This window comes from Porites lutea, chromosome 2 (assembly GCF_958299795.1).
Source record: "Porites lutea chromosome 2, jaPorLute2.1, whole genome shotgun sequence".
Taxonomy (NCBI): domain Eukaryota; kingdom Metazoa; phylum Cnidaria; class Anthozoa; order Scleractinia; family Poritidae; genus Porites; species Porites lutea.
In genome coordinates this window covers 8,382,201-8,397,511 of record NC_133202.1, presented here as the reverse complement: position 1 = coordinate 8,397,511, position 15,311 = coordinate 8,382,201, and the positions used below count along the sequence as shown (strand labels likewise).

The 15,311-nt window shown below is 40.0% G+C and overlaps 1 protein-coding gene and 1 pseudogene across 1 annotated transcript; both read right to left on the bottom strand.

The window, feature by feature from the left end:
• The window catches only part of LOC140925563 (extracellular calcium-sensing receptor-like), a 2,639-nt pseudogene extending 1,617 nt beyond the window's left edge, over positions 1-1,022 (bottom strand).
• Positions 1,023-10,494: 9,472 nt separating this feature from the next.
• LOC140925562 (extracellular calcium-sensing receptor-like) lies at positions 10,495-13,131 on the bottom strand. Its single transcript, XM_073375496.1, has one exon. The coding sequence runs from the start codon at positions 13,129-13,131 to the stop codon at positions 10,495-10,497; it is 2,637 nt and encodes an 878-aa protein (XP_073231597.1).
• Positions 13,132-15,311: the final 2,180 nt, after the last annotated feature.

The following is a 15,311-nucleotide window of genomic DNA, read 5'->3' as shown; positions in this document are numbered from 1 at the left end:
ATCTTAAGATGCTCTTCAAAGTCGGGTACTGGATAGTCATGTGGTTGTATTCCTAAGGAGCCATTAAGCATTGCAAAGTTAGGGTCAAGTAACACAGCTTCTTCAGAGGTCAACGCGTCGCTGAGTATCCAAGTCTTTTCTATAAGGTTTTTACTCGTTGCCTCTCGAAAAAATTCTCTACCATAATCGCTTGCTAGCCAGACGACGATCACTCCGATATTAGACCTGAGCTTAATCTTAGCAACCGTTTGTTTGATCTTATCATGATAGTCTCGTCGTGGGATGTGCTCCGAAAAGGCAACGCAGAAGGTTTTTCTGTTGTATGATTCTTTCTCTAGTGCCCAAATACCATTCCGTCCGTAAGAGTTATCCAAACCCACAGCCGCCACGTATGTCCAGTTAAAGAGTTCTATAATGTCTGCCATGACCTTTGCCTGCCAGATGTCAGGTGGAACTGTTCTGAAGAAGTTTTCGTGCAATTTTGAACTCAAGTCTACGCTTGTGGCAATTGAGCTGATGGCAGGAATGTCAACGACTTGAAGAAAGCTTCCAACCAGCACTGCGCTGGCGGAAGTGTCAGGACCAATAAGCACTGAGATCGGCTTGGATCCGTTTTGCATGCTATTGTCCGTTGCAGAATCATCTTGCATGAAGTCATAGGCTATTTTCACAGCTTTGTTCGTGCTAAAACAGTAGTTTCGTATGTCATATCCGAGCGTCACGTTCGGAAGAAGAACGGGATTCTTGTTTATGCTTTCAATAGCGTATATTATAGCTTCTACATGCCCCAGTCCAGTTGTGAAAAGATTACCGCAGTGATCATCACCCTCTGGTCAGCGTATGCTGAGCAGAACCCCGACTATTACGTCGCCATCCTTGTAAGCTCTAAAATCGTGGTTGCAGGATGTTTGTGGAATAAATGGGGATATAAACAGAAATAGTCTTAAGAGGCTGGAGAACACTATACTTCTCATCCAAGTCATCGTCTTTATATGCTGTGCAGTACCCTGGAGGAGAATCATATTGATAGACATTTGGACATGCTAACATGATTCCCCTAAAATATTTCCCACGCCCGCTGGAGATAGCCAGACACACAAAAAGAAGTGTAAAGTATCTAATTATTATCTTTAGGCCGTTTTGTCTTTTTCGCTCATGTTTAACAAACGGAAAAGGAAGTATCAAAGGAATTTGGATATAGCCTTAACAACATGATTAACATATACCCTTGCTTAGTCTTATTTTATTGTGAATAATATTTCGTGAATTGAAAGGAGGGAGTGTCCGAAGGTGGTTTTCACCTTGCTGAGGATGATCGACGTTTACCCTTTACTGGAGGAAAAAGGTGGCATCAAACGTTTCAGTAACTGTGACTATGATACTTTACTAGAGCTGAATATAGCTAACATGACTGAATATAACTTAAGAGGTATGAATGTGTTCGTCTGGCCAAACCCCAAACACCTACATATAGCCTTAACTCCTTAACTCGTTTTCCTTATAAAAGGCTAATGGAGAGGTGCCGCTGGATGGGGTCGCATTTTCAATAGAATTGCTAGAATGGTGTCGCACACTTTCGGATTTTTTGGTGTAAGACAGTTCTTCATATTTACGGTAAGCAAACGCACCAGAATGTTTGTATTGTAGAAGAAAAGTAAAGTGTTCTTCATTCAATCTAAAAAATGGGTCAATTCATAAAAATAGAAAGTGACTAAGTTGGTATTGCGAAAATAACATATTTTCTCCACAAGTGACTAAGGTGGGTCTAAAATTGGCCACAGAATAGACTATAGTGGGGTAGGGGCTCTGAGAGGCCAGCGGCACATGTACCTACCATGCCGCAAAAATTAACCCAAGTACCCTCCCCGGGATGCCGCAGCGAAATATTGGTACTCGCCTCGCGATTCTTTTAGGAGAACCATTAGTCTGAAGGAACTTAGACGTTTACTTGTTTCTCATAGTTTCATAAATTAGACGTTTACTGTTACCAATGGTTTGTGTTTTAATGTAAATATGATTTTTATGTGTGATGTTGTATGTGTCACTCAACGGAGATACTAGCCTTTAGGATACTCTAAAATCTGAAGTTAAATAAAGTTATGAATGTTTGTGGTAGTAACTTTGACAATTTTGTTACTCGAACGGTGTAAATGGTTTATCATTCGAAAAGTCTTTAAGTCAAAGCCGTAGAGGAAACATTAAAATTGAGTGATAAGGTGTTTGTGAACATTCTGACTCAAAATGGCACACGGAAGAAACAGTAATATATTAACTTCTATTGTCATTTTCAAAATGACCAAAAAGAATCCTTTTGTTATTGGAGGTTAGAGAAAAAACTGAATTGTTGAGTTTAGAGTCCTTTCCATTCATATCCAGAAAGGTCAATAAGCTAAAAAATACTGTCATATTCACAAGGTGTCTTCTGATTTTAAGACAGAAAATTTGTGAGGAGGAATTTAGTGCAAAAGGGAACTAGTACTAGTAGTAACCTTACCGATACATGAATCACATTCAGTATGCTGGGAACGGTTCTTCGCTCTCTTAATCTTGCGCCAAATTAGTGACAAAACCTGTTCTTTTTTAGTTTCACTTATATATTTTTCGTATTCAACGCAAAATAATCAACTTGGGCGATGTCAGGATAAGTAATAAAACGATTGTTGTTTTACCATACCATCTGTTTTTGCGTGGGTCCATTTCAAATTTAAATAAACCATTTATTTTTTGCTAATCTTCTCATTGAGTGAAACCATTGGTAGTTTTACTGGAAATTTTGACTACTTTGACACTCGGTGATCGGATAAGTCATTTACCATTTAAAGTGCTCCTACGACGAAAATGTTTTGCTTCATTTCCCACTTTTTAAAAGGTTCAAATATATACAATTCGGGCTAAATTAGATACTTGCGTTCTCGGAGTGGACATCTTTGATTGAAAACTCGCAAAAACCGCCTGCCTTTTTTCGTGATACGCAACATAAAGCCCGTGAGATCTTAGTGACGTGTTTTTACCTTTTACCACATAATTTATTTTCTTGTTGTGATGTAGCAGACTAGTCTTAAAGACTAATGACTGGCTCCTTGCATCGTTTTCAGAGTGAAAAATGTTTTACTTAACTTATTTGGTATCTGATTCATATGAATGTGATTCAGAACGATGTTTTATTGGCAGATTGCTCTGAGATGATAAAAAAGTCCCACGCTATCGATCAAGAAGGCGCGCTCCGAACAAATGTAAGAACTATAGCTCCAGAGGAGATTCACTCAGCAAGCCGCAGTAAATATATGTGAGCTTACGAACGAGAAATACCATATGTTGTTCAGCGGGACGGTTTTGTTAAACATATAGTATGCCTTGGAAACTGCCAGCCGGAAGGCCAACCTTTTGTTCAAATTTTAATAATCATTGTGAAGCTCAGTGGCTCTCTTGGACTCATTTTATCAGATAATTTGGAGCAGTTCTCCCACAAGTATTGTGAACACTGCTTTTTATTCGCATGCACAGTGTATAAAGAAGGCTTTTATCTTATGGTGAAGGGAAAGAAAAGATTTTTGAAATTTTTCATTGAGTATTTTAAGCATATCAGCAGGTGCCCGGGTGTTAATTCGCCGAATACAGTAATAACCAAGTGGTTTAAGAACCGGCTAGCAGGAGTTTGTCATTTTATTTCTCGGAAAAATATTAAAACCTGTTTAGCCAAGCCAGATCAGGCAAGTTTTTAGATGTGGTTTTAGTTAGATTATTCACGAAAATTCTCACCAAGGAGTTTGTCTTTGATATTGCAAGTTTATATTACAAGAAAATACTTTACTTTACTTTAAATGTTCCTTCTCATATGTTTCGGTCCCCTTCGATGTATTAATTTAAATTTATCCTGTGAAATATGTATACAGTTGAACCTCTCCACAATGACCACCTCGGTGACAGAAGAAAGCGGTGGTTGTAGAAAGGTGGCCATTGTAGAGAAGGTTGCCGTTCGTGGAGTTTACTCCTAATGCAGGTCACAGCAATCAGTAAATCTGAACGAAATGTTTAATGTCTCACAATAAAAACTTAAAACAATATAAACTTCGTTTTAAAAACCTCTAACTTTTTAATTACTAGCTTTCAAATGAGGTGGCAAATTACTAAAAGCTTGGATTACAGTATGAAATTGCAGCCTTTCTTTGCAGATTCTGTACGTACCTTAGGAATTAAACCTTTACTCCTAGTGATCACTTGATAAAATAATTCCTCAACAAATCTGGAGCATTTTTATGAACATACTTAAACCTTCACGTAAACACAAAGGTTGGATTATGAACACAGTCCAACCTCCAGTAACGACCACCTCCCTACAACGGCCAATTTTTTGTCCGACAGTCCATACATTGACTCTTGTTTAAACCTCTCTACAATGGCTACTTTATTCTGTCCCTAAGGTGGCCGTTGTGGAGAGGTTTAACTGTAGTAGAACGTGCCTTTAGGGACACTCAGCTTTATTGGAATGACAGCTGATTGTGTGAGGCTATGTTCACACTACAGTCAAACTTCTTAACAAAGACACCAAAGGGACAGAACCAAGTATCCGCTTTACAGAGGTTTCGGTGTTATAGAGGTAGGGAATGTATGATTTTTGGCAACAGAACTGATTTTTGCCGTTTTGTAAAAGGTAAGGTTCCCTCTCTAACATAGTAAAAGTCTAGAGTAAGAAGATAGTGGGAAAGTGATAAAAGTCAGAAAGAAATCTTTCAATATGAAAGCGAGGCTAATGATAAAGAAACTACCTTTCGCTCTTTTAACGGTTAAAACTAAACAAAAGAAGTGGTTTGATTGATGTGGAAGTTTGTTTAGGTGAATCAACAACGCTTAAAATGAGTACCGCTGGTAGGCTGCACTGCAGGCTCAATTTTCATATTAAATATGGCGGCCTCCATGACGGATTTGATCTGAGTAGGTCAGAATCAAATTTCAGCTTCTTTGTTGAAATCTTGTTAAAAGAAAACTATAAAATAACAAGAAACACACTTAAACATGTTTTAATGAAGCAAAGTGGATACGTATAATTTTATTTAAAAAGTATCGTTGTTTTCTGCTTCACTATTGTACATGTAAGTCTTCTGAGTAAGAAAGAAATTTTTTTCTTTTAGGGAACTGATAATAACATTACATAATTTTAACTAATCCAGATGTACTTTGGAAAACATCACTCCCGTTTAGTGTATCAAGACCGACCTGGTCTGTCATGATGCAATTCGCTCATCGAGGCAGTTTCCTAGTCAATCATCGGTAGTCTTTCTTCTAATGATAAACATGAGCTCAAGTAACGCCACATGTAGACCTCATTACCTTTGATCAGCCACTGTGTTGGCAGGTGTTGATGATTATAGAAGGTATTATGGAAGGTGTTGATGATTATAGAGTCTGAGCCTCCGAATAGTAGTCTCCGTCAGGTAGTTCTCCGTCTTGGAAGTTTTCACACGGAGATGAGTTTCCTTGGTAGCATTGGGCACCTAATGAAAGAATCTGGGCTAAAGAAACTTCTGGAATTGATTTATGCACCAACTGCAGTTGAGCGCATTCTTACTGCGAAAGCAATCGCAAGGTCGTTGATGCAGCTCTTAATACCCTTATCCTTTCTAAAGCCCTAGGAGTGTTCATTCCTGATCTTGAAGTAGAAGCTAATGCCCCTGGCGTGAATGATGCAATAGCTGCAGAGGAGACAATGCAAGGTACACCTGCTTTAAAGCTTCAGGAAGCTCGTGCTCTGTACGAAGATCAATTTAATGGTTAGAAAGAAATCAGTGGAAAAAGTCATTTCGGTCAGTGCAATCAGTAAGATCAAACATCTGCTCTAATAGCAGTAGGATATGAAGCAGTTTTCAGATTTAAAATACTATTCACTGTGCAGATTCAATTATGTCTGCTTGTCATTTAATTATATCTGTCTGTCATTCAATTATGTACGTTTGTCTTTCAAATTATCCCTGGTCATTTAGTCATTTAATTAAAACTGTTTGTCACGCAGTTTCTTACTTCATGAACTTCTAATTAATTGAAGGAAGATCATCACAGTTACATACGCAACTTATGCAGTTGCGAAAAGAAAGTTTGAAAAAAAAATTCAGGCTTGTACGGGATTCGAATCCTTCTGTGACCTCTGCGATACCGGTGCAGCGCTCTACCAATTAAGCTAACAAGCAATCTGGAACTTCATTAAATTAGGGCTTGTTGCGATTCAATTATTCAATATCGATTCAATATCGATTGACCGCTTATGTCTGAACCCCAAAAGCACCGCTGATTACTGACTGACATCTTCGCGCGGGCTTCTTTGCCTTTCTTGCACGAGGTTTGAAAATGGCGTCGAAGGAAATTCAAGATGTGAGCGATTTCGACGGAAAAGGGGAAATTTATCAACGGGTATTAACATTGCTGAATGAAGCGGTGGATATCCTGAGGTCACCATGCATGTCTTCTTGTCATTCAATTAAGACTGCAACTGTTGGTAGCGTCCGTACTTATCGAATGTAATTCTTTTTTCGCCGAGACCTGCTTCTTTTAAAATTACTTTCTACTCTCTTGAAGGCACTACCAACTGGTCTGATTCACACAGGCAGATGAACGTTTGAGTCCAGGTTTCCTTTAGTTTAAAACCTTTTTGGGGCCCACTTGACTTGGTCGAAATCGCTTAAAGGGTTGACGGGAACTAACTTTACCGACAGATGCGCCCTGACTGTAAAACGGAAAAAGACGCGCCATTTCTTGTAATTGTCCCCTTACAGGAGTGGCAGGAACTTGAACTGAGCCTACAGTTCGTTGCACTGGAAGCTGTTGCGGATGATCTGTCAACGTGCATGGTGACCTCAGGATAACCACCGCTTCATTCAACAATGTTAATGCTCGTTGATAATTTTCTCCTCTTCCGTCGGACTCGCTCACATCTTGAATTTCCTTCGACGCCGTTTTCAAACCTCGTGCAAGAATGGCGCAAAGAAGCCTGTACGAAGATGTCAGTCAGTAATCTTCAGCGGTGCTTTTGCGAGCTCAGGTACAAGCGGTAAATCGATATTAAATCGATATTGAATAATTGAATCGCAACAAGCCGTAATTCAATGAAGTTTATAAAGTAAGAAATTGCGTGACAAACAGTTATAATTAAAGACGTATCAAATGACTAAATGACCAGGGATAATTAATGACAAAAAGTAGTAATTGAAAGATAATATGTATGTGTAATCAAATGGTGACGAGTGAAATTAGAGAATAATTTCACGCGCGTTTTGTCCAAATCCTTATTAGGACAAAACGCAATTTAAATTATTCCCTAATTTCAATAGTATACCATTTGATTACCTATTATATCTAGGGTGACGAATTACGTTAGCAATCTTGAATGTTTGACATGTTTATCCTGGATCGTATCGATCGAGAACTCCACTCGCTCGAACGTTTAGAGTTTAAATTTGGCTTAAGTTCAGAAGTTTTCGACAAAATACCTGTTACAATCCTTCTTGATGTGCCCTTTCGTGTGTTCAGGTTTTCTAAAGCGTCTTTTATGCCCTGGTATCTTCATTCATTGATTTAAAACTTCGTCGCCATCTTGACACTGAGACGTACGGAATTAGGTTGCCATGGCAATTTTGCAATTTCACATGTGAAATTACAAATTATCGCTGAAATTTCGCGCAAAAATTAAGGAGTAATTCGTCACCTATGATATTACGAACATAACTGAATGTCAAGCAGGCATGATGAGATATAGCAATTGAATGACAAGAAGACATAACTGACAGACAGACGAACATAATTGAATGACAAGAAGACATAATCGAATGACAAGCAGACATAATCGAATGACAAACGGACATAATTGAGTCGCAAGCAGACATAGTTGAATCTGCACAGTGAATGGTATTTTTGATATGAAAACTGCTTCATAGTAGGAATCCCTTCAAGACAATCGCAATGCTAAACTCTGATTGTAGTACATGGACATGGTCGAGATTCTAAGAAAATTTATCAAAACAGAACGTACTGGATACTGGGTACAGCATCTTGAAGCTCTTTCTGAAATTCTTTTCTATTTGGCAGCTTCTGGTCACAACCTTTACACCTCTCAGTTGTACCTGCATTGGTCCGTCTAGAGAGTGAACACCCTGTTGTGTACCAGAAACTAATTGATGGATTCTACGTAGTACGAAGAAATGAAAGAAAATGGGCTGGGCTGTCCACAGACCTTGTTTTAGAGCAGGTGTTAATGAGAAACATGAAGACGAGTGGTGTCTTAAAGAGAGGAAGAGGCATGACAGAGCAACAGCGGCTGATATGGCTCCTTTTGGTGCCAGTCTGTGCTGAGATGAATCTTGCTATGCTGGATCTCACAGGAATCTGTTACAGTACCAGCGAGCAAAATGTGGACATTTCAGAGTGCAGACAAAACCGTGACATGAAAGATACCCAAACTCTGCTAAATGCCTTAGCTGAGCAGAATCCCTTCACTGCTCAGCCAGGCCTAAGAAACATCATGAATGGTGTCCATGCAAATTATATTGTAAATGTAGCTGATTCTAGGGATATTGGACAGGGTATCTTAGCGTCAATGACTGGAAAGTTTGTCCCGGAGTTTGCCTTCAAACAAAGAAATCAGGCTGTGACTCTTGCTACAACGTCATCGGTTGACATTGATGAAGAGAAGATCCAAGTAGACCCGCAGTTCCTATTCCAGCGTGTAATTGTAGCTTTGAAATCATTGAATGAGATGGAAGCAATGTTCAAAAACTGAACTATGCAGCTATTTACCTGCTGTGTTTGATTCTTCACTTATGTTGCTCCAACCACCCAAGCCAGTTCTTGCTGATGCTATTTGGGCTCTTACTTTGGAAAGCTCAGATGTCACAGTTTCTCAAGGAGAGCTCCAATTTGTTCGGGATGGTGGTGTACTCATTCATTCATTCCCGAATCCCCTGGCCTCAAGGGTCTACCCATCAGAATATCCGTGCATTGTACTGCAATTATATGGACCAGAAGTATGGGCAGGCGATCATTGTCTTTCATGGATACACAAAGGCATCCACAAAGAGAATGTCACAAAGGTGTGCAGGAGGGAAAGTAGGTGCAACCGTCACATTTACTGACGACATGAAACTTACAATGAAGAAGGATTGCTTCTGGCAAACAAAAGCAATAAACAGTCCTTCATTAATATGCTTAGTCGTTATCTTCAGCAGGCCAATTGCCAAGTTTATCACTCGACAGCTGATGCTGATTTGCTCATAGTAGACAAAGCTGTAGGAAGTTCAAGAACAATGGACACCGTGCTGGACGGGGATGACACTGATCTTCTTATTCTGCTCTGTTATCATGCAGAGTTAGATATATTAGACCTTTTTTCCAACCAGAATCAAAAGCAAATTCCAAGCGTCGATTCTGGAATATAAAATCAGTGAAGAAAAAGCTTGGCCAAGAGATTTGTCGTCATGTCCTTTTTGTCCATGCTATCAGACTGAGTGGATGCGATCCGACCTCTGGATTGTATGGAATTTGCAAAGGTCTTCCACTAAAGAGGTTTGTCAGAGATACCCACTTTCGTGAACACGTCAAGGTGTTTGACAGTCTTCCAGCGTGTTGGTCTTTACAATGGGAAGCCTGGAGAAGGAGTTGCTTGATGTACTGCGATTTCGTCGCTTTTGTGAAAAGGTGTCTACTGGTACCTCCCAGATTCAGCCTCAAAGCTGCTGCCGCATCATACGACAGTATTAGAGTCTACCACCAACAACTTAGCCAGTGGAAGGACGAAGACGAACAAATACCCGCTGAAGAAAGGGGGTGGAGATTGCATGATGGAAAACTGGTACCTATCATGACCCACCTCCAGCCGTGTTTGGGAGGTCATAGGTTCGAATCCTGTTTTTGTCGTACGCTCGGACATGCTGATTATTTCATTTTCACCAGGACCCTATGACTGTGATGGGCTCTTGATTTTCACATAACCTTAAGTGTTCAGTTGCCTGAGGACACTGTCGAGGCACTAGTTGCACCAATGCTACAGCACTTCAACTCGATTTCGATGAAGATGTAGATGAAGATGAAGATGAAGATGATTGAAGGTCTAAAATCACTAACACGTTTTTTTAACTTTTGTAAATTTGCTTCTCAAAGTTCCAGTCAGAAAAATCTAATTCATAAGTCGAAATAGCTTTTTTTCTATCGCAAATAGAATTCAGGCTCATTTTCATGTAACTGATTCAGCCTGTTATAATTGAACTGAATTTAAGTGTCTTCCCATGCATAAATTTTCCTAGACTTTTAATAAGTATATCAAAGAGGCTTTCTTATTTCAAAACTGAAGAAAAAACTTCTTTTGCAATTAGTGAGAGGTCTATCAGTACGTTGACTGGACTATATACAGAAAAAAACAGTTTAGCAAAGTTTGAGTCGATTGAGGCGTTTAAAGTATTTTCCCCTGTTACTGGTCGAAAGAATAGCTGGTTGGCAATCTGCAATCTGTCGTTTTTAATTTTCGGTATCCAGCACAGCGTTAGGTACTTCTTCATTAATTTGTCTAGGCAAAGCTCTTGTTGCAGTTACATTACTAAAGGAGAAATCCATGACCTGCGACCTGATACTTTGGATGGTGTTTTGCTGGGATTGGAAAAAGAGAATGTAGATTCTGGGTCCGAACATGCATCCCAACAAACCAAACGAAGTTACTAACGTCGTAGTACAAGACACAATTGCCACGTACCAGCTCTCAAAAGCAAACGCCACAGGGTAATATGCCAGCGATGACAAAAGTAGAATGTACATAGAGAAGCCGATGTATCTTGTCTCGTTAAAGTTCTCGGGAATTCCTCGTGCTTTGAAAGCGTAATACGTACATAAGAAAGCCACAATTAAGGTGTAAGCATACACCGATATGAAGAATGCAAGGCCGGCGTTTGTTTCAAAGGGTTTGCACACAAGGAAGACGTACTCATCAAAGCGAATGATCTTTTTACGCTTCGGAGAGTCCAAAAACATCCAGGGGACCAACAAACAAACGGAGGCTAAATTCATGACAGAAAGGAACACACTTTGCCTTGTCAGGGTTTTGTAACAGGGAGCAAACAACTGCGCCACTTTATCAACCTCAAAAACACTTGTCATTCGCATTGTTTTCAGAAAGAGCACCGTGATACAAAGATTAAGAGCAAAATAACGCCAGAAAGATGCTGCGGTGCAAAGTGGATGGCTGGGTTCAGAAAGTTCGAGGACGGCTAATATGTGGAGAGATGAGATGCCAAAGAGCAGCAAAAAAGAGATCTCTCTGTTAGAAGCCTTGACGATTGGGCTGTTGTATAACTTGATGTAAATGCCGCAAACTGACAACGTGAGAATAACCCCGATCAAAGCCATCAAGGTTATCGCGATTCCAGAGGGGGTTGTATGCGTGATGTTAATGATCGGTAATTTTTCACACTTGTTTTGCTCTTCGTTTGATTTTGTCTCCAAGTCACATTTTGTGCAATTGGTGGATCCGTTTTCAGTACTGACAGTTCCCTTTGGGCACTTTATGCAGTCCCAGCAACATGGCGAGTTGAATTCCCTCCTGGTACCTGGCAAACATTCTGATGAACAAAAGGATAACGGGGTGTAGAGAGTTCTCCATCGTAGCCTGGACAAATCTATCTTGAGTTTAGGCGTGTTATTTTTGTTCCAAGATCCGACCCGAATATATTTGAGAGTCCTACCTGTGGTTGAGTCAAGCTGAAAGTTTATGATGTCGTATGAAGCAGTTAAAGGATCTCCAAACTTGTCAAATCGCACCTTACCAGTCAACCCGTCAAAACTGATATTTCTGAGATATTTCTCCAGATCACGTCCCTTGACGGCCGGCTTGACTGGAGGACACTTTCCTCTTTTACCAGCACCATGTATAGTACGAGAACAGCGGTAAATGTTATCTAGGGCATGTGCAATAGCATATACAGCGTCAATTGTGTAAGAAACAAAAGAGCCGCGTATCTTTTGTAGCGCATGGTGTAACGTCAGATTTGCTTCGCAAAGTGCGACCCCAGACTGTTCATTGGAGTTTGTGGCTGAACAGTTGAAATGTAATCTCCAGAACTCTTCCCACCAGTGTGCGCCTCTTTCAATGCTTTTTGCAGGGGTGATCATCTTAAGGTGCTCTTCAAATTCGAGAACGGAATAGTCATGTGGCTTTATTCCCGAAGAGCCGTTTAGTATTGTGGGGTGAGAGTCAAGATAATTTCCCCGCGCGGTCAGTGCGTCACTAAGTATCCAAGTCTTTCCTTCAAGATTTTGAGTGGTTGCTTCTGCAAAAAATGCTCTTCCGTAAGCGCCAGAAAGCCAAACAATGATCACTGAGACTTCAGACCTCCTTTTAATCTTGAAAACAGTTTGCTTGGTTTTATTCCAATAACCTAGCCGTGGAATATACTCAGAAAAAGCAATGCAAAATGTTTTACGGTTGAATGATTCTTTTTCCAGGGCCGAAATACCGTTATGTCCATAAGAATCATCTAACCCGACAGCCGCCACGTATGTCCAGTTAAAGAGCTCTATGATGTCTGCCATGACCTTTGCCCGCCAGTTGTCTGGTGGAACTGTTCTGAAAAAGTTTTTGTACATTTGTGAACTCAATTCATCGCTGGTTACACTCGGGCTGATGACGGGAATGTCAGAAACGTGAAGAAGACTTCCTACTAGCACTGCGCTTCCGGACTCGGTAGGGCCAACTAACGCTGAGATGGTCTTGGTTTTGGTTTCCTTGACATATCTTGTCGGGGAGGTGCTGATGTTTTGGTTAGACATATGTGCTGGATCGCCATCACACATGAAGTCATAGGCTATTTTCATGGCTCGAGCTTTGCTCCAACAGTAGTCTCTTAAATCGTAGCCGATTGTCACGTTCGGTAAAATACTGGAATTCTTATTAATTTTCTCAATAGCGAAGATGGTAGCCTCTGCGTATCCTAGCCCTGTGGTAGAAATCTCAGTACATTGATCATCAGTGCCAGAATAGTGGATGTTGAAAAGACCACCAACTATAACGTCGCCATCTTTGTAATTTCTATATCCGTCGTCTGAGGATGTTAGTGAAAGAAATAGCAGTATAAAGAGAGGCGGTCTTAAGATGCCTGAAAACATTATGTTTATCCTCCACTTCATCGGCCTTGTGTACTTTACACTAAAACAAATCAAAGGAATATAGATTTAACCTTGCGAATAGTTTCAAGAAAAAGATGCGGCTTTCTTAACAACAGTCAAACATTTATTGCGCAAACTTATTTTGTAACTTGCCTAAAAGTTCCCAATATCGTTTCCCCAAATTATTGTAAATCTGGCATATACTAAAAAACCTTCACATATTTTTAGCAGTCAAAGTAACCTTTTTAATTTTGTAAGTCGGAGTTACCCAAAGGGTATCTGCGATTTATAGAGGTCTTTATAGTGTTGGCTGCCATGTGCAAATGAGTTGCACACTTTCTTTGTGTGGACACTGTTACATTTGTGTCAACGATAAGGCAAAAGGTAGGATGATGCAGTCTTCCCATGATGCATTTCGCTGTAACATATTATCGAATTGGTTTGTGACGTCATCACTTTAAAGATGGATGCATTGAGAAAACAACTCGATCAAGCTGCTAGTCTCCTTCGCAGCCGTTATTAGGGTCGTCACGCAACGCTCCTGTCCCCATTGCGTGACGACCCTAATAACGGCTGCGAAGGAGACTATCAAGCTCCCGTCTTTGGGGAAGATACAGACGTGATTTATTTGCACTCTTGCTATTTGAATACCCAGTTCGAATTTACAGTACCTTCTTTGCAGTTTTTACGGCTGAATGTGGTCTTCGGCCATTTCATTTTTTTCAGTTCTTTGCATAGAGTCGTTAGTCAGCTCAAGCTTGTATGTTATCAGCATATGTTCCCGTGAAAGAAATGAGTGTTAATGATATATGAAATAAATCATATATGAATTGCGGAAATGAAATGAAAATGAAGAAATGATCGTCGCATGCAGTGAACGCAATTTATTCAATTGCGTAAAGAAGCCTGAAAAAAATTCAGGACTTCAACGGGGTTGACCGTTGAAGTTGAAGTCCTGATTTTTTTTTTCAGGTTTCTTTACGCAATTGCATAAATTGCGTTCACTGCGACGATCTTTTCTTCATTTTTATTTTATTGCCGCGGTTCATATATGATTTATTTCACATATCATTAACACTCATTTCTTTCACGGGAACATATGCTGATAACATACAAGCTTAAGCTTACTAACGACTCTCCGCCAAAGAACTGAAAAAAATGAAATGGCCGAAGACCACATTCAAATCATGACAGCGAGGCTACAATAAACTCACTTTCATCGTAGAAATGCCTCTATACCTTAAAGAACACGTTTGTGGAACGACAGCACCCAATATACGTCATTCAGCTCTCTTTATAGTTTTGGCTGCCATGTGCAAGTGAGTTACTCACCTTTTCTGTGTTGCCTGCATGCGTCGCAGACACTCTAAACCTTCTGTATAGAGCGTCTGCGAATTAGTGCACAATATCGTGTTCGAATCCCGCAGAGTCGCGAGGACATATGTCGGTGTTTTTGATTGGCTAGTTTCTTACGCAGTTTGTGATTAGTCCGGTTTGAATTAAGTGTTGACAAGCCAAACATGACTAATAGCTCGTGACCAGAAAGACTGAGCTCGTGATAGTGTGAAACATGACCTTAGAGTCAGCTAGAACCACAGAGGTTTTTCTCGCCCTCTTTTTGCGTAGTTTGTGCAGTGCATGGAGTATTCCACATTTTGACTGAGCAAATTTTTTTTTTTGCCTTTTTGAGTCTCACATTTAGAGGTTAGGACTGGTCTGTTCCATGCATATTTAGTAATTAGTTCCTGTGGTTTATGTTTCTGCAGATGTTTTCTGACAGGATTTGATCACAGACGCAGTTTACCAGTAAATGATTTTCAACCTTAGTTTCCTTAGTTTCTCCGAAATGCCTGGACCTGAATTACGTGATTTGTTTGCACTCTTGCGATTTGAATACCCAGTTCGACTTTACAGTACCTTCTTTGCAGTTTTTACGGCTGAATTTGGTCTTCGGCCATTTCACTTTTGTCAGTTCTTTGGTGGAGAGACCTTAGTACGCTTAATTAAGCTATATGTTATCGGCTAACAGGCGAATTTCGGATAAACTTGACGGCGTGAGATTTCTATTCATTGTACAGGTTATTGAGAAAGTTCAAACGAAAGCTCAGGTTTCTTTTTATGGGCAAATGAAAGCTTTTCATTATGAATTGTTCTTCGAAGAATTCAACCTTATTTTCTTC

What these genes read in the sequence shown, in the direction of transcription:
- LOC140925562 (XM_073375496.1), bottom strand. Translation starts at nt 13,131, where the DNA reads ATGTTTTCAGGCATCTTAAGACCGCCTCTCTTTATACTGCTATTTCTT.